A 23,859-nucleotide genomic window follows, 5' to 3' on the forward strand; every position below is an offset into this window, starting at 1 on the left:
ATAGAATAACACTAATGATTATGTTATAGCAAATGCTATCCAATTAAACTACTTATGAAATACATATAGGAAGTGCATGTTAAGTGGCACTTGCTCTTTTCCATTCTGTGCAGATTCAGCGGGAACAAGCTGTAAGCTAAGTGCTGTCAACCTGAAGGCTTTATAACCTGCCTAATGTTAGCCGGTGATAAACAGCGTCTTCATTACAGACCAAATAAAACTTGGCTCATTTTCAATATTTTTCATCATCAATTTCTTTTTATCCAGCTCATCATTTCAATTCCCACTATCTGATAATCCTCTCTTTTCAGAGGTGGCCGCAGTCCGAAATGTGAGATATGTAACACTCTTCACATAAAAGAATCTCTATTTCATTGAGCGGTTGGGTGACACTGTTAATGAAGACATGTTAAGACATCCGCTGATGTGGCCGTCTATCACTTCTAAATGTGTCAGGCTACGGAAGTTGTATACAGGCCGTCCACCCTTGCTTTTACAACATTCCTTTCCAACCATCAGGGTTTTACATCAGTGTCCCGTTACTGCACAGCTCTGCCTCCCGTGTCCATGATTATCACTGTGTTACTGCTTTTGCTTTGGGGGCTGAGTGGATGAGAACCACCTGACCTGTTAGTAACAGTTGCAGGGAGAAAATGAAAGCTGATTGTGCTGCACAAGGTGATGGCTCGGGGCACTAACCGGAAGCAGGGAGAGCTGAGCAGAGGAAGTGGCGACTTCAGCCGGAGGGAGGGGGGATGGGGGGGGGGGGTTACGGACGGACGGACACGAATGGCTGGCCCCGGCCGCGGTGTCGCTCACACTGTGGCCCTCTCGCCATCCGTGTCAACACAGATGACTTCAGCGGGTGCCCTTGTGAGCTCACCTTGCTAGGAGAGACGCAGGATGTGGGATTAGAGCAATGACAGTGTAGAGGGGGATAACTGTGTCATACCTGTACTGAGGGGATTTCATCTATTAGAGAGTTTGTGTGTGTGTGTGTGTGTGTGTGTGTGTGCGTGTGTATGTTCACACGCATGCAGCTGCTAATACCCCGGGGTTATCTGTTTCATCTGTGTTTATCAGCCAGATCCCCTCTCTCCAGGCTGGGCAGTGGAGCAGCGGCCACACACACACACACACACAGACACACACACACACACACAGAAAGGTCTTGAAGAGCTGAGACTGCAGCCGTGTGACGCACTCACTCACCCTACCAGTTTCTGTTTCTTCCAGACTTGGGCGGCATGACGCGTGGTTTGCCACATATGACAACACGACAGAATGCCAGAAAGCTCTACAAACCTCATGAAAAAGTAGGCCTATTTGAAAGTTAATTTTGCATATTTGACTGCGATTGAAACCTACCTGACTCTTTTTCTGATGTGTAGCCTACTGACGCAGTAAACCCCAACCAGCTGGTACACCAAGCAGGTGAAATAATCTCCTGTTGGGTCCAGGTCTGAGTCATCCTCTGTCTCTCTCAAACTGTACGGCAAAGGGTTTTTCAACTAAATTTAGTCTGAGGCCGACGCTCAGGCCCATTAGAACATACTTCTGCTTCCTTGTGTTTGTCTCACATCATTCTGTTCTATGATTGATTGTTGATCAGGTAGATCTAGTTAGGCTCATTCTCTGTAAAGTCCTTTGAGACATGCATGTGATAAAGGGGGATATATAGATAGATGAACTTGAACTTGAACTTGATCTTGAACTTCAACTTCAACTTGAACTTCAACTTACTAATACTCTTGACCCACCAGAAACAGGCCTTTGCCCCTTTCTGGTCCTGACCTGTATGGTCAGAAACAAACCTCTTCACTTACGAGCACATAGTATAGAACAAGATTTATATATTTCTTCATTGTTAAGTTTCTGTTCAAAAACTGACATCTAGCCTTATATGAGTGTAAATTTCTTTTTAAAGTGGGCTATCGAACCAGAAATCTATTAATTGATATGGCTGTTGACATTTTTTCATTAAGGAGGACTCAGCCTTGCACCACTTTGAGGTACAGTTACACTTTCATTTTAATAAAATCATAGGTACACATTATAATTTCACACTTTGTCGAACTAATTGAAAGGCGTGTAAATAAAGTTGTTGTTTTTTTTATAAATGATTTCCCATAAACAATTTGAGAGCATTATTCATTCACAGTTTGTGAAAGGGAATTTTTCCAACTCAATAAGGCCATTCACACTGACGTCACAGCCAGTGGTTTTGTTTCTCAATTTTCAGTTTAGTCGAAGGCCTAATAACTTGCCACGTTTTTAAAGGTTTAACCATATAGTTTCGATGCAAAAATTAAAATAAATCAGGTTGGCAGCCAATCAGTTAGTAAACTTGTATAAGCAAATTGAAAAACTGTAGAAACAGCCTAATTTTCATGGGCATGATCCTCGTTACTTATCTTTGGAAAGGCCAACAAATACCCTGCGAAATACAAAGAGGTAAAGATGTTTTATTTTAGCTTTGAGCGATAAATGACAATGAACTGCTGATTTTGTTAACAATTGCGCGGAAACAACGACTTGGGCAACAACATTTTTTTAGGATAAATGGGAAAGAGGCGTAATTTCGAGAAACCAAACATCTCTAATTAATCTATCGTCTTCAACATTAGATTTATAGTAGGCTATACATTCATATCAAGTCGGGCAATTTATTAACCCAATCTTCTTTATTCAAAATTTGCTGTTCAATTCGTCTCTTGTTTATTATTGACTAACACACGCAGCCTATAAATTATGGGTACTTTAATAGAATAATTAGGCTATAGGCATATTGTTAGGGCTAATTAATTAATGATAGGCCACTGACATTTTAATTCAGCTGCTTCTGGTCACTTCACCAACTTTGCATCAAAATATTTGGCTACCTAAAATACCAATATCTCATAATAACTTTAAATATACATAGTGCACAGACTAGTTCACCCTAACGAAAATTCACTATAATGATTGTGAAATAGGGGCTTGTAGTGTCTCTGTAGTTGTGAGTTTAGTGACTTTATCGTACCTCAGTATTTCTATCTCCTGCGGTATCACTATAATATTCCTGTAATAGCCCATAGGGACTTGTACTTCTGCTGTGATATTTGCATAGTATCTTATCTTAAAACTGAATATAGGATTACTATAGTTCTTTTTCCCAGGGGGACTGTGGCTGATTTCTGTTTACTAATGCCCTGATGAAATAGGGGATGGCTCTTTCATATCTGGAGCCTATCACGTCCAGCCTCTGCATCTGACACACCTCCAAAATATTACCAGTTACAAAATGTATATATCATAGGCTAGAAGCGACTCCCCCCGTCAAAAAAGACAAGACAATCACCTACTCGAGAAATAAATAGTATACACAGATAAACAGCCTAATGAGTCCGTCTGAGGGATGTTTATTGTATTTTAAATTATAGTCTTGACCGACGGCGCGCGAGCCACCGAAATTGTCGGGAAACTTTATGGCATGTCAGTGAGTTGAGTTGATAGAAACTGATTTAACTCATAGTTGGAGAGATAATATCGCAGGCTTTACTGCTTTGTGATTTTTCATTGCACCGGCTCTTATTCAGCAGGACGCAGGAGCGGAGACTTATGACATTACGCACAGACCGGGAGCGGGGCTGCAAATGGGCGGCATAGGTGGCAACCTCTACCTCAGCATGTTGAATGGGACTGAAACGCAAACTTTCGGAAAGGACGCCGACATCAGCAGTCACCTCCACCGCGGCGGCAAGGAATTAGCCGAGTTTAAAATGGGGATTCAGGACGCGAGGTTTTACTACCCGGACACTGTTCAAAGCGGGCAGGACGCGTTGGCTCTGCCGTACCACTCGGACCAGACGGTCGGCGGGTACGGCGCGCAACCCGGCAGGTTTTACGCACAGACCCTCAGCAGCTGTCCGTACGGCGGCGTACGGTCGCCGACGAGAAGTGGAGCCGGGCAGGGCTACATCCCGGCGGCAGGAGATGGCTTTTCGACGAGCGGTAAAGACATGTTCCCTGCCTCTCCGGAGAACTACCCGGCAAGCTTCCAGCACGGTTACCAGCGCACGCCTCTCTACCCTTTACCTGGGCTACAGGTGTGCGGGAAGACCCAGGCTCTCCTCAATAATTATCCGCTATGGGCCAAGTTCCACAAGTTCCAAACCGAGATGATAATAACCAAGCAGGGGAGGTAAGTAGGCTTAGCCCCAAAAGTCATCTTCATCCTCCCAAGCCAAAAAAAAAACCCCACAGTGCATTAGGCCTATTGTCCGCTTTTAAGGACAATTAGTGACTGAAAAAATTAGCAGTGAATGAAATTCCAAATTACGCACGGCTATCCACGGCTTGTCAGGTGCAGAGATGTAGTGGAGGGTAAACCTGCACAAATTCAGTTTACCCCCCTTTTATTTGCGGGATTTGAGTTTATCCTCCTTTTTTAGGCTGATGATAATCACAATTTATATGAAATTAAGAGTAAAGCCTATAGTAGTTATATTTCCAGGTAGCCTATATAGGCTTAAATTAATACTTTTCTGACAATATAATTTTTTTATATAGTGGTGGTGCCTATGATGCTCACTGAGATCACAGTTTAGCCACCTTTATAACACTTGCCACTACATTTACCACTCTTTGACTTTACTACTACATCACTGGTCAGGTGACGGGGGTGTTGGCAGGTGTGGGGTTTTAGTTAGGGGAATGATAATGAATGTGCTTGACAGGAAGTTTACCGGACACTATCTGAACAATTTGCTAAAATAAAGCCAAATTTTTCCCGATTGTTGCGTAAAAAACTCCATGTGGGTCTATTGAACAATAATTTCACAATCTGCTTAATGTGTTTGAAATGCAGGTTAAACACAATGCTTTTGAATAAAAAAAAACAACTATAAAAAATTCTGATACACTCAATGGTGCTTGATTTTTGAATAGGAAGCCTATTTTATAAATACTTATTTAAACCAGATTATTTTTCACACAGTATAGGCCTAATGTTTTTTATACTCTCCTTTATTATTCTCTATGTAAAGATCAGAGCAAATCAAATTTTGCTTGGGGTCAAATGCTGTTCAGAAGCCAGAGAAATGATGTTGCAGAGCCAGCTAAGATGAAGACTGAGTTGCTGGAAAACATTTTGACACCTCTCCCTGAAGTCAGTATGACGAGGCCATGGGCCCCTTCCTTCCTCAACACCAGCGTTGGGCTCGTTACTCAAAAAAAAGTATCAATTAGGCCTACCCCTTGTTATGCACTTCAAAAGCAACATCACATCACTCCCTGTGAGCTCTAATTCGTTACACTAGCCTACATAACTTGTCTGTTGCGCCCCAGAACTGGCGTTTGCATCTCTCACCTTCAAAAACCAATTTTCCTCTCTAGGGATTGATCAGGACGTCCAGTGTTCGATACAATCAAAGTAGTGAGAATACTTCCACCCAGAGAAAGTCAACTTTTATTCCATGTCTCATCTAAACCAGCTCAGAGTGGGAGGGCGACAGCTAATTATTATGAGTAAAAAAAAGAAGCGGGATTGAGGTGGAATATCAAGTTTTTAGATAGATAGATAGATTTTAGAAGATACCAAACACCTTTTTTGTTTTTTGGTAACGGTAGACTAAGCCTACGGGATTTGAAATAGTAGTTCCTTTATTCGTTACTGGGAAAGTAAACCTCTAACTGTAACGCGTTACAGAGGGAGGTGTAGCAGCCCAGCACCGCTCACAGGGAAGACGGCGCTGCCGCTGCCGCTGCCGGGCCCCTCTGACGGGTCACCGAGCATTAAGATGCAGTCATGTCGATGAGGATTCATTTACTAATGTGCGACACGTCTGTTTGACATAAGGTTTCAGGCCATAGGTTTCTCATGGCTCCGATCTCTGAAAAAAACAACTGCGCTGTCACATTATAGGGCATCGATATTTCCAATGATTGTTCTCGGCATGTCAGTTTAAGCCCAAATTGTCTGGCCTGAGTAAATGTTATATTTTGGCCCATACCCTATGTATTAATGCTACTAAAATCACAGCATTATTTCTAATAACCTTTTAAAATCACCTTTTTTGTTGAAAACATGTTTAAGGAGTTGAAAACATGCTTAAGGAAATATGATTAACACTTAAACTGCCAGCTCCAATGTAGCCTACACTCTTTTGAAAATATTTCCCGTTGACCTCCGCACTTCTCTGCTCTCTAGTTATGACTGGTAAACCTGTGTTTTTTTTTGGCTCCCATAGTGAAGTTGAATTAGTCAACATTATTGGAAGTTACAAAGGTCTTTGTGTCAGTCTCTTGAGATTCTTTTTTTTTCTTAAACTTGAATGAAGAAAATTATTCTTCCTTTATTTTAGATCGCATGCTCTGTTTCCCTGTTTGCTCTTGTTGCTGCTCTCACACAACAATATGCTTGAAATTTTATATGGATTATTTTTTTTTTAGCAATTATCACTGCATACACCATTTGTGTTGCTCATGGTGAATTAGAAATTTTAAACTATGTTTTGGGTGTAATGGGACAGGAGAGAGGAGTCAAGTTTTTGTGAGAAAGTAGAGTTAGTAGAGAAAGTTTCATGTCTACTGCAAGTTTGCATTTTATTGTATTTCTTCCTATCTTCTCACTCCTTTGCAATGTGTGTGTACGGTGGCTTACAATCTTGTAGAAAATAACAGTCCGGTCATTATTATGGTCCTATCAGGTCATGTAAATAAAGTAATTAATATTATATTCACCTAAAATACACATAAACATATCAGCTGCCTTCCATTCCTCCACTAGCAAACGCACACACACACACACACACACACACACACACACAGAGAGAGACACTAGATCAAAGTGCTTGACATTTTTGTGCAGAACCGTTACCACTGCATGCATAACAACAATGGTTGAGGAGGTGTTAACGATCCACCTATGACAAAAGGAAATTTTCATGTCGTGCAAAACCACAAACCTCATATCCTCAAATATTCAAATCCTGCCAATATGAATATTCTCTCCCTCTTATCTTAAACAAACGATGGACTGGATGCCTGATGCCTCTATTTGAAACATAACTCAAACTTTGTTTTGCACAAGTTCACTCAGCTGTGTAGAAGTCCAACAAAAAAAGGAAAAGATGATTTTCAATATCAGAGGCAATATCCTCCTTAAATTTTCAACTCGGGTTTTGACTCCCACAATCATTTTGCATTGATTTCATGAGAAAAGTCTGGGGTCTGCAATGTTAATCAAAACCCTGGTAGCTGAGAAGACGGGTGAAAGAAACTATAGAGAGAAGGGAGCTGGGTAGAGAGAAGGGTCAAAAACCACTGAGCCTTTAGATGGCCATGCTGAGGAGGTGAGGCACCTTTGAAGTCAGGAAGTAAAAGGCTAGGTTTTTTTTATTTTATTTTATTTTTTTCACTTTCCTTCAGCCTCTGCTCTCTTCTGGTAGGTGAAGGGTATACAGCCAGGCAGATCCCTCAGAAGTTTGCTCATGTACCGCGCTCGGGCTTTGAAATCTACAGCCATTTCAAGGCCTGTGGCAAGGGGCCGAATTCTTATGCGCTTTTCAAGTCTTCCCTCTCAGATAAGCTGAATTCATATCACCATGTAGCCACAGTTGATGCCATTTCAGGCGCTGCCCTGTTTGAGTCTGACTCATGCCAGGGAAGGTACACCGAAACTGTATACAGTAGATTTGTTTTATGATGTGAGGTGGAAATATATATATATTGGATGTGTATATTGCTGCCCGGGGGATGGTTAGTAAACATGCAGATACAATTTCTGTTTTCCAAGAAGTCAAATGAATGAGTGAAGAACTAGGCTGACACACACTGGCAAAGACGCAAGAGAGGCTTTTCAGATGCAAAAACAATGTGATTTATTTATATGGCAGAAAAAAAACCCATAAAAGTGACTAAAAGTGAAAGGTGTGAAAGTGAAGCCCTTTTTCTGCATTCATTTGTTTAACTATTTACTGCTCCTGCCCACCTGGCTCGCTTATTGGTAAGTTTTGAGTCAAGAGCGTAAACTTTTCTGTGTTTTCCGACATGCAAAACGTACGATAGTTTTCAGGGTTTTTTTCCCCGCGGAAATAGATTGCACGTTGAACACTGAATAAACATTTTCAACTTCAATTCAAGTAAAAAAATGTGTCCACCCTTAGGACTCACAGAGTCACAACTCATAACTCATAACTCACAGATGAGACCAGCGTGATTCTACTTCCTCGGTTACTGACCATATGTGTTCTAGGAAGGAGATAAGACTGACTAAGTTTTTACCGTCGAAGCTCCTCTCAGAAAAATAATGCTGAGCGTCACTTCAGACTCAGAGGAATCATGCTCACCTGCTCTCTCTGGTCCAGTGAGTCCATCCTGTAAAATGTGTCAGTGTGATGTCTGGCAGATTTTGAGAGAGGAAATCATCATCTGATTTGTCTCCCCAGAATAGTAAATAAATAATAAAGTAATACTATGGGTATTATAGTCAAAGAGTAAGGTTCTATATTATGGAAAAACAAAGGTCATGTCAGAACAACAAACTAAAATTCTCCAAAATATATGAGGCATTTTGTTCCAAATTCCAACATTTGCAAAAAGTGACACCTATTCTTATAAAATGATCATTAGCACTTAATTATACAAAGTTATGGTACTTTTTTTTTTAAAGGAGAGTACGTACTACCTTAAGTTCTTGGGCAACAAAAGTAACACTTTTACAAACTGGATACTCTATATTTTATATATTTATATAACATATTTTGGAAATGAACACTTCAAAGCAAAATCAAATTGGCTGTTTTATCTACTGTGTCTGGCCCAAGACATTGTGACAAAGTGATATTAATTGATGGCATTTCTGATACAATGCAACCTGCTTGGGGGCATCTGTGGTAACGTTGCAAGATGCAAGATGCCTGGGATGTGTTGCGCTCTCTCTCTCTCTCTCTCTCTCTCTCTCTCTCGCTCTCTCTCTCTCTGAAAGCAGAAGTGGGACTATTTCAAGGTTTTGGCAGCATGACTTGTCACTTCCTGTTCAGCTGTTTACGTGTGTGTGCATATGCAGCTTTTCGCAGAAACGTCTAGTGCCAATATTTTGAGATAGCTAAAGTGCTTCCTCTTACAGTATCATTAATTCACTCTAATTTCAGTACCCAATGATAGTTGACTGGTAAAGTCCGCTGCTTCTGAAAACACACCGGTGCTTTTTCCCCTCTATCTCTCTGTCTGCTTTATAAAAAGTACTGAAGCTGAGTGGACTGGCAACACCATTTAATTTTATTATTTTTTTGTATCCTAGGTTTTGCAGTTACTCAGTATAGTTATTTGTGATTCATTCATTGTGATTCAAAATCAAGCCCAGCTTTCCACTCACAGTTTTATCAGACTCTGCATGAGTTACGATATGATCTGTTATCTGAGTATCAGGTGACATGCTGTACTCCAAAACTGCAATCTCAACAGATACGTACTCCAACGCCCGAAGTCCTCAACAATAAGTCAATACAAAAGCGAGAATGCCTGTGTAAAACAGTGCGAAAGTGTGCTTGTGTCCGGCAGCAGCTGTAGACTGGCATGTTTTCATCACAGATGATCAAGCGTACGCACGGTGACAAAAACTGGACCTGAACTCCTGTCCGGATGAATCAGCGGGTGCGCTCAAGTAGAAAAGTCCTCTCCCCGGTGAATATCCAGTCCCTCTCCTCTCCAGCCTCTGCCTCGCATCCCCAGGACAAACCCAGCCCCCTCCCCCCCCCCCACCCTCTCCTCTCTCCACCTTCTGCTCTTTCCCTTCCCTTTCTCTAACCTCTGGTTCCCCCCCGCGGTTTCCCCTCCTCTGCCCTCTGTCTACCCAACGCAAACCCACCCCCTACCCAACATCCCCACAGTTTATTTTGATTTTTAAATGTCACCACCATTTGTACTGTCTCTGTATTACTGGCTGGCTCACTACACTCATCTGTTTCCATGGTGTTTTGTCTGACAGAGTACCAAACTACAGTTATGAGTATTCATGTATGCACGCGTCTGGATCAGACGGAGGGAGCACCAGCCCTTTGTCATCACCGTCAAGTTTCCAGTGAATCAGAGTGGCACATTGGCAGGTTGGCTAGGGAGTCTGTCCAGTAATTGAAGATCTGTGGGTTTGATTCCCAGTCCAGACTGTGCCCAACATCTGACAAAGTGCCCCTGAGCAAGGACAACCTGCTCCAAGGACAGGTAGCTAGAAAACATTAGCTTAAAATGCTGTGAAACAACACAACAGGCAGAGTCGTGGAAGACGACCTTGTGGTTGTAAGTCGATGTAAAAATAAAATCCCACATTCGGTCGTAGACAGAAAGTAATACAGCTCTTTTTTTGTTACCACCACCACCGCACTTCCAATCCCCGGACAGTATCATATGTTTTGTGTTTTTTAGCTCCACTGCCTCCAGTCTGAACAAAAAGCCTACGAGCCGCCCCCACATGCAAATACGCCTCTGTGTTGTGTTTTCTTTGGTTTCCCCCCTGCCAAGTTCTGATTTCCTATAAAGACTCTAGTATAAGTAAATCTGACAATATCAGTGGAGGAAGAATGACAACTAGCTACTTTCTAGATTTCTGTCATATAGTGTAGGAGGGCAGTCAGAGATCCATTCATATGCTGCCTGGTTTCTGTTTTCACTTGTATTAAATACTGACACGGAAGAAGAGACCTTTCACCTGTTCTGTGCAAGCCACTAAAGAGCTGCTGCAATGATTGTGTTTCACTGAGAACCATGATTGATTGTTACACTGGACTCGTCCTGTAGCCAAAAAGCCCCAATTGGGACCATCCATGGCAGGTTTTGTTACCATTCAGGAGTAAGAAGATCATGTGTGCTAAGTCCCAAAGCACAGCAAGAGACCTCATTCATAGATGCAATCCAGAATTTATTTGACCGTGTGAATTCTGGGTTTGAGTTCTTTAAGAGTTTGACTTACTCAAAATACACGTCGGTTTTACCCTGCTGATTACACACACTATGCTAGCAGCATTTTTAAAAATACATCTAAAATGTATGTTTTGCTGTCACATACTGTCAGTCTCACCGAAAGACCAGATAATAAATTCAAGAGTGAAAGAAATGTCTTCAGTGCAATAAATCGCAATGTAAACAAAGACAGTAGTGAGGTGACAGTGTTTCAAGATGGGGCGCCATACTATAATTTTGTATTGGGCCTTTTAACAGTAGAGCAGTATACATATACTATATGTAATGTCATTGTGGGATTTTGTAGAAACAAAGAATACATTGATCCATAATGACAGACTATGATACTTGTGTCAGAATATGATATCGATCTGGACTGACTTTGTGTGTGTAGCGTATTCATTGTGTTGTAGAATTAAACATGTTGAAAAGTTCTCTTTGCTGCATTGACACATGTATGTACACTCATGCAGCACACACACACACACACACACACACACACACATACACACACACTCAACTGGCATCTGGAGGGCTTGCCCTCGCCCTAGCACGCTAACAGTAGCCTCTAAGTAATGTCTCTCTTTACACACCTCAATTGTTTTTACACCAGTAAATGACCACACAGCTTGGGGGGGAACACACTGAATTTAAATGAGCTGAATTTCCATGTGGAAAAGGTAATGGTTGTTGTATCTTACTTAGACAATATCAATATCTGGAAACGTCTTTTCTGGGCAGGACTCCTGTGTGTGACGCTGAATTATCATCATATTTAAAAAATAATAATAATAATAATGTTTTAAAACACATTGTTATTTACAGCAACAGTCAAAGGAAATAGTTGCAAAGACAGGGAAGGTAACTCATGATGGACATATCAAATGCACATTATACAACAGGTAGTTATACAACTAGACATTTAAAACGTGATCAAATCAGCATGGCAGCACACCTTGCCGTGCTCATCACTAAATATTACTCCGCCATATTATCGTACAATATATTTAAATATAACAGTTAGCTAACTCTGTTCAGCCTTGATGTTACTAGACGCTCTGGCCTCCTCCAGCTGTGCCAGTGAGTCGGTGACACGGCGCTACTAGCGTAAAAATACATGTGAAGTTCGCGGACGTAGTAGTTAAATCTGTCCACGGAAAAAATATTTTTTTCAGCAGATATCTTAGTTACAACAAGATTGAGCTAGCAAGGCAGTTTTGTGTTTATATGTGTGGTATTTATTCAGTTTTGGAAATCCCACGATCTCTAGAAAGCATTAGCTCCAGTTGGCTGGCTGACTCAACAGGGACTAGAAATCGTCTCTGTTGCTAGGTCGTTACTAAGGGTCGGCCTACTTGCTGGAGTAGTAGTGGAGTATTTCCATTACGTAGGAGTCTACTGACGTGACTGATTGTTTTCCAGTTATTAGTCAGACCCCATGTATTTCCAGGGAAACGGAGATAACACTAGCAAAACGTTTTTTATTTTGAGAGCGAATTGCCCCACAGTATGAATACATTTTGATTATATCTTTTATTTTGTTGGTAACTGTAGAATCGCAATATTACGACTTCAGTGATGCTTACGGACCGCATCACTGTCGTGCCAATAATGACGGTAAAGCACACCCTCTCGTGTAATATTGCTTAATTAGATATTATTGTACGCATTAAATAGTACAGCATTGATAGCAAAGCACAGTATTCTCCACCAGAAACAATTTTAGAAAGGAAAGAAGGAATTTTTGAGAAGGACATGTTTTTTCATGTTTCTTGAAATTCCATGTGATTAATTGTGTGTAGCCTATCCACTAATATGTTAAGTAATTAAAATCTATCTCGACACATATGTATCTATAATGTAGCTTTAAGAGACAGGAAAAAAGCTTCCATACTTCCAAACCCTCTTAATGCAGGTGCGTTGGAGCAAAGCATATATAATTAAACATGAAACAAATGCCCCATGCTGCTCTTGCAATATAACATTATGTATTTATCAAACAATTTGAATGAATAAATGGTGTTGTGTTGCAAAAGTAGCGTGAGGGACGTCCTTCACTTTTTATTTTAAATGTTGTGCAGCATAATTAAAACTCTCTCACTCTTCCAGACGTCAGTGTGAGGTCAAGTGGGCGGTCCGCGGGCCACCAGTTGCCCATCACTCATCTCGTCTCGGAGGATGCATACATGACATTAGCAATGCCATATAGCCTCAGGTAGTACCAGGCAGTGTAAAACAGCTGGGCCAAATGCCAAGCATGCTGTCCTGATTTATTAACACCAAATACACTCTGGTGACCTCACACAGACCCTGTGTGCAGCGCAGAAGCATCTTCAAGTGCGTGTCACAGTATGAATGGATAGGTATATGTCTGGTTAAGAAAGGTCAGGAGGTCATGGTCCCCACGCTGAAATGGATCACTCTCCATTCATTCATTCATTTGTTCGTTTGTCTGTCCATCTGACACAGCTGATCGTATTTTGATGAAACTTGGGAAGATGATGCACCTCGCCGCTGTGTTCCGGCATTTTCAAATTGACACTGATTAGACCAACGGGGGCACTGCAATTAAAGGTCAAAACAAGGTGACATATTTGTTACTGATTGGCCCAGAGGGCAAGTGTATCATTCGTGGGGGACGACGCGTTGCCTTGTGTGATGTAGAGGGTCTATAAAAGAGGAGGGGAAACCACTCAGCAGGGTTTGGGTTGGTATCTTGAGTGCTTTTCTGCCCACACTATACCCTTATGCACTTTGAATGTGGGTAGAGTGCAAGTATGCATATGAGTGTGCATGTGTGTCTTTGTGTGTGTATATACTGCATGTAGTTTAGTGTGTACATCTCTGTATTTTGTGTCCATGTCTTATTTGTGTGTGTGTGTGTGTGTGTGTGTGTGTCCTTTTCTCTATGCTTGGCCCAGCTTCCCCTTGCGTTCCCCTGGCTGTGCTGCCTGGGGACAACCTGACCTCCTGGTTACCTCATCTCAGTGACGGCCTGTGTGATCAAAATCAGTTCAGCATGTAAAGCTCCGGCGTTCAGGCGCGGCTTCTGGGACATCTTTTATTAACAGTGCCATTAAATATTCAACCTACACTCCCCCCTGTCACCCCCCTCCCCTCCACCCCACCCCCATTACTACCACTCTGCTCCCTCAGCTGGTGAACTGAAGACAAACAGAAATACAGTCGTGCACTTGGTGTCCGAGGGGGATTGACCCTCTGCCCCACTTGCCTTATTGTCCATACGGAGCACTTTCAGAAAATCTTAATTCATGTCAATGAATAAAGCAATGAATAAATAGGTAACCTATTGAAAAAGGACACCTCTCCATTCTGCTATATGTATTTTCTTTTCTTTGAGACCTTTCCCCCCAAAATATCTGTGCGCGTTCCACTAGAAATACACAGTTGGATGGGGGTAGGGAGGACTCCCTCCTGAGTGTTTTTGACAGTGATGACTACTGAAGAGTATCATTTGTAGTACAAATGGAGACAAATTGAACAAACTGAGCCAAGTGATTTAAATGAGAATGTTATGATAAACATGTCAGATTGGGAAATGTTCTCCTGAAAGAGCAGTCAATGTATAAATTGCACTTGTTAGCAACTGGTTTTCTTAGGCAGAGTTTTGAATGTGATGTTACTTTATTCTAATACTTCTAATAGTGCAATCCACATTAATCTACACGTATGCCCACTCATCCTTCCTAGCGTTTCATGATATGGTAGTAGTCAGCCTATTTGAATGTTAGTCTGTTATTTTTCCTTATGCAATTGTCAAATTGTGGAGGGAAAAAGTTTCTATTTGTTCTTCATCTACCCGCCCAGTTTTAGCGATTCTGCCATGACATTTTTTCCAGTTAACAGACGTATCAATGCAGAAAGTTTTTCCTACTATGTCAAAAGTGTACGGTGAAGGAAAACATAAAAACATGAAGGCATTCATTAAAATTTCAGCTGTTCGATGATGTTTCTCCTCTCATTTCCTACAAGAGATACAGACAGATGTATGTGAACAACAGGATATACAGATATTCCCAACAGACATTTTAATCAAATTGAAGATTTGATGATTCATTGGTTTTCCCTCTGTGTCTGTCCAGGAGGATGTTCCCCTTCCTGAGCTTCAACATCAGCTTTCTGGATCCGTCTGCCCACTATAACGTCTATGTGGATGTGGTTCTGGCAGACCAGCACCACTGGAGGTACCAGGGCGGCAAGTGGGTCCAGTGTGGCAAAGCAGAGGGCAACATGCCAGGTACACTCCGAAAACACAACATATAATAAAACCAACAATGACTAATCAAGTTCTATGTATATATATATAGTGCTTCTATGTTAATGAACCTTTATTTCATTTCCATGACCTGAGAACACAATACACACTCAGATATACCAGAAAATAACTATGAATTTAAAAAATACTGAAGTGAATTCTATCCTTCTATTAATAACCCAATAAGATATGGGCCTTCTTTTGTTAAAGCTGCACTGGGCAAGATTTTTATGTAAAAATACACCTGTCTTATCAGCCCAAATCACAAAGTAGGACTGCAGAGACTAGAGGGCAACATCCAAACGCGCTCCATCCAGAGAAAACTGGATTCACCAACATTAATATTTTTCTCATCCCTTTATTATCCTTTAGTATAAAACATCACAGACCGGCTGGGTTGGTAAACATGATCATCCTGTGTTCAGTTTACTGACATCACGTTAACATGATTTCTGGGTATTGAACTTCAGATTTTTCAACTCGCTGCCATTTGAAGCCACCAACATGCAAAGTTGCCTAGCGTAGCTTTAATATTGTTTCTGGATCTTTAAGATGAGTTGGGTTACAATGCTGAAATATAAATCAGCACAAATATAATATCTGAATTGAACTTATTCTTATTTAAACCAACACATTTCTTTCATTTGGCATTGATAGCTGCAATCACAGTATAGATACCTGTTCTTTAATGTCCCTTTTATCCCCCAAGTTAGTCTATTGCATTCAGCCAATCCCCAGGTACATCTCCCACTGAGTGAGATCAGGAGCTGGAGCTTTACTCAAACACCCTACTGAACACAGTATTTATAACATACTTCTAAATTCAGGGGACATGGATTCAGTTTTTACTCGTTTCCATTCATGTCTCTCACTCCCCTGAGCTGTCTCTCCCCACCCATTATTTTTTCTGTTCACACCATAGAAAGTAAAAATCTAGAAAGTCAGCCAAGAAGGCTTCTTTGTGTGTGAATGATGATTTACTAACCACAGTTATAAAAATGGGTGAAACTGTTCAGTGTTGTGACATTTGTGAGTGTCAGGTTTTGTGGCAAAGTGACTGCTGATGTGCTAGTGTAGTGGAAACTGTGGTAAAACAACTTTAGTGAATTTCATTTAATGTTGTATTTATGTGGTATGCTCATATAAGGTTAGGAGGTCATTGTGGTAGTGCTGTGAAGAATCGCAGTGCTGAGTGAGTATCCTAGAATTTTCGAGCACATGAAAGGAAATTACGTCCTCCTTGTTCGCAGAAATTGTTAAATACGTCCTTCATATTACTTATATATTTTAGATAAAATGTGATGGAAAAGTAGAATTTACCTTCTCACCATCCCCCTTATTAAGTTAAAAATAAGTAAAAGTTAAATTGCCCACGTGCCAGAAGTGATTTATCCTTATCAGAGACTGTGCAAGCCCAAATTTCTCCCTTGGACTCACATGGAAGGCAGGCGGTGATTTCTTTACGTTTTGCTGCTGCCCAAACACATATACCTATAGAGTATTGAAAGCTGAATGTACCACATATCTATATTTATTGTACTTGGTGATAAAGTGATTCTGATCTATCAAAAATGTATCAAAAAAGGGGGGTGGTTGGCAGGAAAATAGTTATTTTTCCTCTTTTTTTTCACCAAAAACATTATAGGTGACCAGAGAGACTCCGCTGATAATGTGTGTTAATATAGGGAATCCCATTCAACTTCATTCCCTCTCACAATTGCTCCCTGGTTGCAAGTTTTTGGCATCATTTGTGGGAGTCACAGCTTCAACTGACATTTGAGTTAGTTCAGCAAACAGGTCTTTTTATGTGGCTGAAGTTAGATTGATGAGAATGTTTATTTGAGTGAATAAACCTGTGAATGATAAAGATTTTAGTAGTTTTCTTATATGGGATGTGGAATACTTTAACGCTCAATACGTCAGCTTCTCTCCAAGCAGATGGAGTCATAATTCCAAGCTCATGCTTTGCTCTCACACCCAACAGGGAACAGGATGTACATGCACCCCGACTCTCCCAACACAGGAGCTCACTGGATGAGACAAGAAGTGTCATTCGGCAAGCTCAAGCTCACCAACAACAAGGGCAGCACCAACAATGTGGCGCAGGTACTGGCCTTTTCCTGCTCTCTGTCTTCTCCTGCTTGTCTGCTTTCTCTTAATACCTCTACCTCTGTATGTCCACTCTACATTTGTTCTGCTCTTCTCCTTCTGAGCTGCAGAACTGGAAAAATGTTGAAAGCTGTTATGTGACATAGGCAGGTGGAGTTAATTGTAATTATATGCATTTTAAGTGTATCGATTTTTGCATTTACTGTTTTTTTTTTCTCTTGTACAAAGTCGCAAACATGCAGAATGGTGAATTTTGACCCAAAATGTTTCCTTTTTCACATTATTTTACTATTAATTAATTATTGTAAGAAGCCCAGACACTGAACCACTGGTTTCGACTAACCCCACATTTACATAAATAGATAGGCATGATATAATATATAGTGTTCTATTTCAGTCCTCTGTTACAGTCATGCTGCAGACACATGCTTGGTCAGAATGATATGAATGCATGTTTTGGCCCGTGTCTCCCCTCCAGATGATCGTGCTGCAGTCCCTCCATAAGTACCAGCCTCGTCTTCACATAGTGGAGGTGAAGGAGGACGGCTCGGAGGATCCCTTTCTCTCTGCCAAGGCCCAGACCTTCATCTTCCCTGAGACTCAGTTCATCGCTGTCACCGCCTATCAGAACGCAGATGTAAGTCAGCCAGGGCCATGAATCACATGAGAGTCAGGCCAGGCGTTCTCAACAGGGGGGGTGGGGGGTGGTGAGATCTGTTTTGTATGATTTCATTGAGGTGAAAGAATAGAATTTGAATCTACAAATATATCATTAAATGTAAAAACATGTTTTTCTTGTAAAATAATGTTCAGTCTCAAGGCTTGCACCAATATTTAATTAAATCTGAGAAGGAAAAGGCCTGAAAAGTTATAGACTATGGTTTGAAGTCACAGTTTTTCAGTTTCTGTGTTATCTTGGAGTGAGAACTGAGTTTGGCAAGTCTGTGCCATGTGGTCAAAACACCTACAATAACACCTCTTATCATTTCTACAACACCATCTTGATAAGGTCTAGAATTTAATGATTTATGTCAGAGCCATGGTTTAGATAGAAGCTTTGATTTATGCATGAATGCATCATAAATACATAATTTATATATCTAGAGCCTACTAAGACAGCCTACTGTAGCTAATTTCAACACAGTCTCACCTCACCTGACCCCCATAGCTGACTGGTATTACTGCTCCCCAGTATGTGCTGTATATCTTCAACACCTGTTAAAATACATTGTGTAATACACCAAAGAGTTACTGTACACCGAGACTGGATACACTAGACACTACACCCAGGTTCCAAAGATGAACTCCTTCCCACGACAAGAAAAGAAATTGCATGTTATCCTCATTAATTATTACTGTCAGTGACCTCACTCTCTCGCCTCTCACTCTTGTTTTCTCTCTTACTCGGTTACTCACTCCCTCTCTCTTTTTCCTATGCCTACATTCTCTCTCCCTCCCTCTCTCTCTCTCTCTCTCTCTCTCTCTCTCTCCCCAATGATCTGCCTGTCCTGTCCTTGCCCTCCTGCTATTCCTTACACAGATCACTCAGCTGAAAATAGACCATAACCCCTTCGCTAAAGGTTTCCGTGACAATTACGACACGTAAGTAAGCCGGAAAATAACTGTATTAATAAAGAGAAAATCAAATCCCCCAAGAAGCTGCACTTATCCTGGATCCTTGTAACATATCACCCTTTTAATATTGAAAATAATAGACAGAATTATTGTGCTGCTGCAGAATGCTGCTGTAAGAGGGTGTGAGGGGCTGCTAGATGTTCAATAGATAGTTTGAGGTTTGGGCAGGAAATAACACCTTCTTCTTCTTCCTTTTCTTCTCACACACTCCTCGCCTCCCCCATCCTCCCCCTTTCACCCCTCCTTCCTCCTGCCTAGGCTGTACGCTCCTCCCGACTCCGACCGCCTCACCCCCTCCCCTACAGACAGCCAGCAGCTGCTGCCAGGGACTTGCTACCCCCAAGGCTACCTGTCTGAGCAGTACATGAGCCCTCTGCCCCAGAGCCGCTTCTACGGCCGCGAGCCCATCAGCATGGGCCAGCAGCCTAAAGATCCGTCCTCCAGCCCCGGTCCTCACAGCCGCTGGTACCTGCCACCCCAGCAGAGCGTGGCCCCCAACCGGCTCGACTTCGCCTCCTCCTACGACGGCGACTTCTCCAGCAACGGCTTCTACAAGCCCTTCCCCCTGCAGACGTCAGCCCACCACGCCCTCGGCTACTACCCGGACCACCCCTTTGCCTCTGGCAGCGTGTCCGTGTCGGGGACGTCCTCGGCGGGCTGGAGCACCGGCCGGCCCTCCCCTCAGTACCTCAGTCACCCCGGTAAGCCCGGCCCCAGCCTGGGCTGGTTCAGGCCCGTGTCGTCCTCTTCCTCTTCCTCCTCTTCCTCCACGTCGCCCGGCAACCCCAGGCTCCACCCCCCCTCGCTCCTGGAGCCACTGCGGCCGGCCCTGCTGCAGGACAAGCCCAAAGACAGCGGGGGGGTCGCGGGAGAGGACCCCTGGCTCGAACCCCCATCCGTCAAATCAGTGGACTCGGCCGACTCGGGCCTGTTTGAGGGCGGGGGGGTGGGCGAGAACAAGAAGAGGAGGGTGTCGCCCTACACCTCCAGCACTGAGAACTCCCCGCCCACACGCAGCGCGGAGGTGTGTGAGAAGGACAACAACACCGACGCGGGCTACTTTGGCTTTTACACCCACTGAAGCCCTCACACCTCACCCCCACCACAGCCCCTCCCAGTGTCTCCCCACCTTCCACCTTGTGCCAAGGTGTCTCCCTCATGGCCACGTGTGTCTGCCTGTCCAGTAAGGTCATGTTAAAGGGCTGGTGCAGCCTCCCATTGGCTGCAGAAAAAAAAAGCCAGGGCCATATGACAGACCTTGGTACCTCAACTACTTTCACATCACCATAGCCAACGCAGTGTGGCGAGCCTATCTGTAAAGTCCCTTCTCGAAGTGTCAGTTGATCATGGGAGGAAGTTTGAAGGTTACTGTCAAAGTTAGTGGTGAACAAAGGGCCAAGTTGATGTGACTGGCCAGCAACACTGCCCTAGAGACACATAAACACCAAACAGACATACAGACCGGTGACTTAAGCCTTTGAAACATCTGGAGATTAGAAAAAAAAAAGATCTGCATATCTGCTTGCTGACAGACCCCTGCAGGGATTGTCTGTTCTTTCTGCATCAAACTCTCTCTCTCTCTCTCTGTGTCTTTCTCTCTTTCTCTCTATCACACTCTCTTGTCTCACCCCCAGCCATTCACACATACTCACCAATTCCAATTCCAATACACACACATGAATTTCCCCCGATTCTGAGGAGGTACAACCAGGTTTCACGTGAATACGTACTGAAATGCCCATCGTTCTTCTCTCCAATCCCACCCAATAAGTCTAGTGCAGCTCCCACTAGTGACATCAGAAGAGTATTGCAAGCTGATAGCATTGACAGTGCAGAGGCCAGTGTCTGGAATTACTGTAGAGGTTAAGGGAGCTTAGCAAGCACATGGTCTGAAGTAAGGCCGCTAATCTCTCTCAACCCTGCTAGGACGACCTTTCGTGTGTGTGTGTGTGTGTGTGTGTGTGTGTGTGTGTGTGTGTGTGTGTGTGTGTGTGTGTGTGTGAGAGAGAGAGAGAGAGGGGGGGAGAGAGAGTTGCTGTTAAACAAATCAACAGCCATTACAGAAATAGCAAGTCCTTCAAATTAAAAGCAAACAAACATATCTCACAGACTTGTTCATGTAACATTGATGGAAATAACTCAATGCAACAGTATCTGTACATTTTCTATGAAATACTGATTTGGGATCACAGTTTACTTTAGTTGCACACAGACCATCCGGGTGCTTGCAGGGTAACTCACTAGTAATGCTACAAGTTTCTCTTTATGCCTGTAGCATTGCAAAGTTATAAAATGTTACCATTCTACCATTCTACTCAATAGAGGCAGAGAAAGACAACACTGAAATGTTGGCATAAAATAAAACATAAAATAGATATTTAGATGTTTGATTTTCTGATGATCTAAACATATGGATGGATGAGTGTGTACCCCACTAATACATTTTTCTCTCCTTGTGTATCTATTCTAAGATTATTCATGAATATGGAGCAGTGATACTGCATGGTTTCACATCTTGCCATCTGGCACTGACTGTTTGCTTTACAGGGTGAAAAAGGCTTCATAATAGCAAAGGCCTGGCCCTCTGCAACAATCAATCAATCTGAAAATGCCCCCGTCACCACACACAAATAAAGCCAGCGATCAATAATAGTATTAAAACATTGTGCACACAGACGACACAACCTGGAAAACATTATTGGCAGAGGGAACTGTTACGGCTTTAAAACAAACACACACACACACTCCACCCACAGTGCATTGACTCAAAAAGCTCAGTACAGTATAAACTAAATAGCTATGTTGACAACAATTCAGTGATGTAGTGATTCCCACTGTGACCTTAGCTGTAAAACATCTCCCTATTCACTTACAATAGAACAAAGATATTGTATTAGCACTTCGGTTGACTTGGGAATCATGAAGGCAATTAGACATCAGGCTTCGGCTTAGGGAAAAACAAGATATGGTTGCCGTGGCAGCCACTGGAAAGATTCCCTAATCCTGCATCTATTCTGTTTGAGAGCTGCAGGATTTCCCAAACAATTCCTGTAGGAGTGAAGCAACAGTGCGGCGGAAGTGCAGCAAACGTGTGAAAAGTGGGTCATCTAGGATGGCAACATGTGTAGGTAAACAGACAAGGCACTGTCACCCCCAGACCGCCGTAAACAGGAAGCGCAAAGTGACCAGGCAGACACTCTGAATTTCCCCCCTAGTCTTTGGGCCTATCATGTGGTGACAGTGGTTGACAGAGGCCCAGCTCCCAGCCTGGTGACAGAGATGAAGAGTGAGGCTCCAGTCGGCGCTCATCAGAGCCCCGCTCCTCACTCCTCACCAGGTGTGCTAATGGCCTCAGACAACACTGGGGGCGACAGGCAGGCACTGGCTCGGTGCAGAGCAGGGTCACTTCAGTCTTTTTCAAGGGTGAACTGGAATTAATTTGTAAAAAAAATTAAATTAAAAAGTGAGCTGAACCTAAACCCCTCACCCTGGAGCACAGCAGAACACCTGTGGTTTCCAAACTGCTGCTGGGGTGATTTTCAATATTTTCAATATATATATGCCCTGATTTTAAAGCTGCATCTACTACAGTGACCTCAATCAGAGAACAGAGGATCTACAATCAGCACTTAATGAATGACAATCTGTTGTGAAGCCATGACTCACAACAATAAAACACACTGGGAAGCAGTCAAAGCACACATCAATTTGCTACCAGCCAAGAGTTCAAATGTAAAACACAGTTGTAAAAACGAATAAATGCCGGCAAATCACTGCTTGATAATATTTGCCTTTTCAAGGTTGTTTTCTATTGTGATTACATGCTCTGAATAGAACTAAATTTGAACATTTTTTTCTGAGCTAAACTGAATTTATACAAGCTACTGAGCAGTTCCTTGGTTATCATGAGAAGTGGACACTGCTGATTTACACTGAAGCCCCTGGATGTGAAAGACAATCATGACCGTGTTGCAGAGCGCCACGTATCTGCTAACATGCAGATGGAAATCCTCCCTGGTGCAGCACTTAGCAAAATTGTCTTAACATTGATGTTGATGTAAAAAGGACATGTACTGTATGACAGTTAAGACCTTTACCTGAAAAGTTAAAGGACAATGTTAAATGTTCTCGTAATGAAGTGTTAATTTTATGCTGAAAACAGAATGGATACATTGTGCGGTCAATTGAAAAAAATATGTATGTTGCTTGTGAAGACTTCCAAAAAATTTTATTTTTAGCATTTAACTTGACCTTTTATGTTGCGATCTGCCAGGTATATTCTCAATATACCTTAATCAAGGGGTACAGTGGACAATTCATTTTTAAGTGCAATTAAGAGTTAATTGGTATATAATTTATGATGATGGTATCGCAGAAACAATTAGAACAATATTTTATTTGATCATTTGCCTGTGGAGGATGTTAATGTTTTCCTTTATGTGTTGTGTTCCATGGTTTGTTATGTGTTACACTGACGGTGAACCTGCACTAACATGAGTGCAAGATATCACATCAAAGAGCAGCAGAGAATGAGTCCAGACACCTCAGGAATGACCCCTGCTGGATATCTCAGCCATTACAATCAACTTTTAGCCATGACAATCTGCATAACAAGCCCAATTCCTGATGCTTGTATCCCTAATACCTCCATTTCCCATAAGCCCTCATTTCCCTTTGACACTCATTTCCCTAAGTAAGAGAATGAAGCTGTGTATAGAAACTGTATTTCCAGAGATTTTAATGTCTAAAATAGAAATACAAAAAGAGTTAGGAAGGGAGCCCAGGCAGGTCAAGCGACAAGCATGTTCATTTTTTTGTGGTTTATGTGCACTGTTTATCTCAAGGGGGTGATGAACCCATGAACCTTTCATTGAAAGTATATAAGTCTCCTCTGAGGAGAG

General features: G+C 42.3%; 1 protein-coding gene across 1 annotated transcript; it reads left to right on the forward strand.

Moving 5' to 3' along the window:
* Positions 1-3,339: 3,339 nt before the first annotated feature.
* On the forward strand, positions 3,340-20,039 carry tbx21 (T-box transcription factor 21). The gene is made up of 6 exons (XM_071522851.1): positions 3,340-4,183; positions 15,042-15,196; positions 17,199-17,320; positions 17,802-17,960; positions 18,864-18,925; positions 19,217-20,039. Exons 1-6 carry the CDS (start codon positions 3,636-3,638, stop codon positions 20,037-20,039), a joined length of 1,869 nt encoding a protein of 622 aa, XP_071378952.1. The 5' UTR covers positions 3,340-3,635.
* Positions 20,040-23,859: the final 3,820 nt, after the last annotated feature.

The sequence above is a fragment of the Centroberyx affinis genome, unplaced genomic scaffold (assembly GCF_046629955.1).
Source record: "Centroberyx affinis isolate AG114_WGS23_722 - 3 ecotype Tasmania unplaced genomic scaffold, CSIRO-AGI_Caff_v1 ptg001035l_1, whole genome shotgun sequence".
In the NCBI taxonomy this organism is placed as follows: Eukaryota; Metazoa; Chordata; class Actinopteri; order Beryciformes; family Berycidae; genus Centroberyx; species Centroberyx affinis.

Excerpts from the sequence above, each read along its gene's own strand:
- tbx21 (XM_071522851.1), top strand. The coding sequence starts at position 3,636 with ATGGGCGGCATAGGTGGCAACCTCTACCTCAGCATGTTGAATGGGACT. Across the intron at positions 4,184-15,041 it reads ATAATAACCAAGCAGGGGAG|GAGGATGTTCCCCTTCCTGA; the intron begins GTAAGTAGGCTT and ends GTGTCTGTCCAG. Across the intron at positions 15,197-17,198 it reads AGCAGAGGGCAACATGCCAG|GGAACAGGATGTACATGCAC; the intron begins GTACACTCCGAA and ends CACACCCAACAG.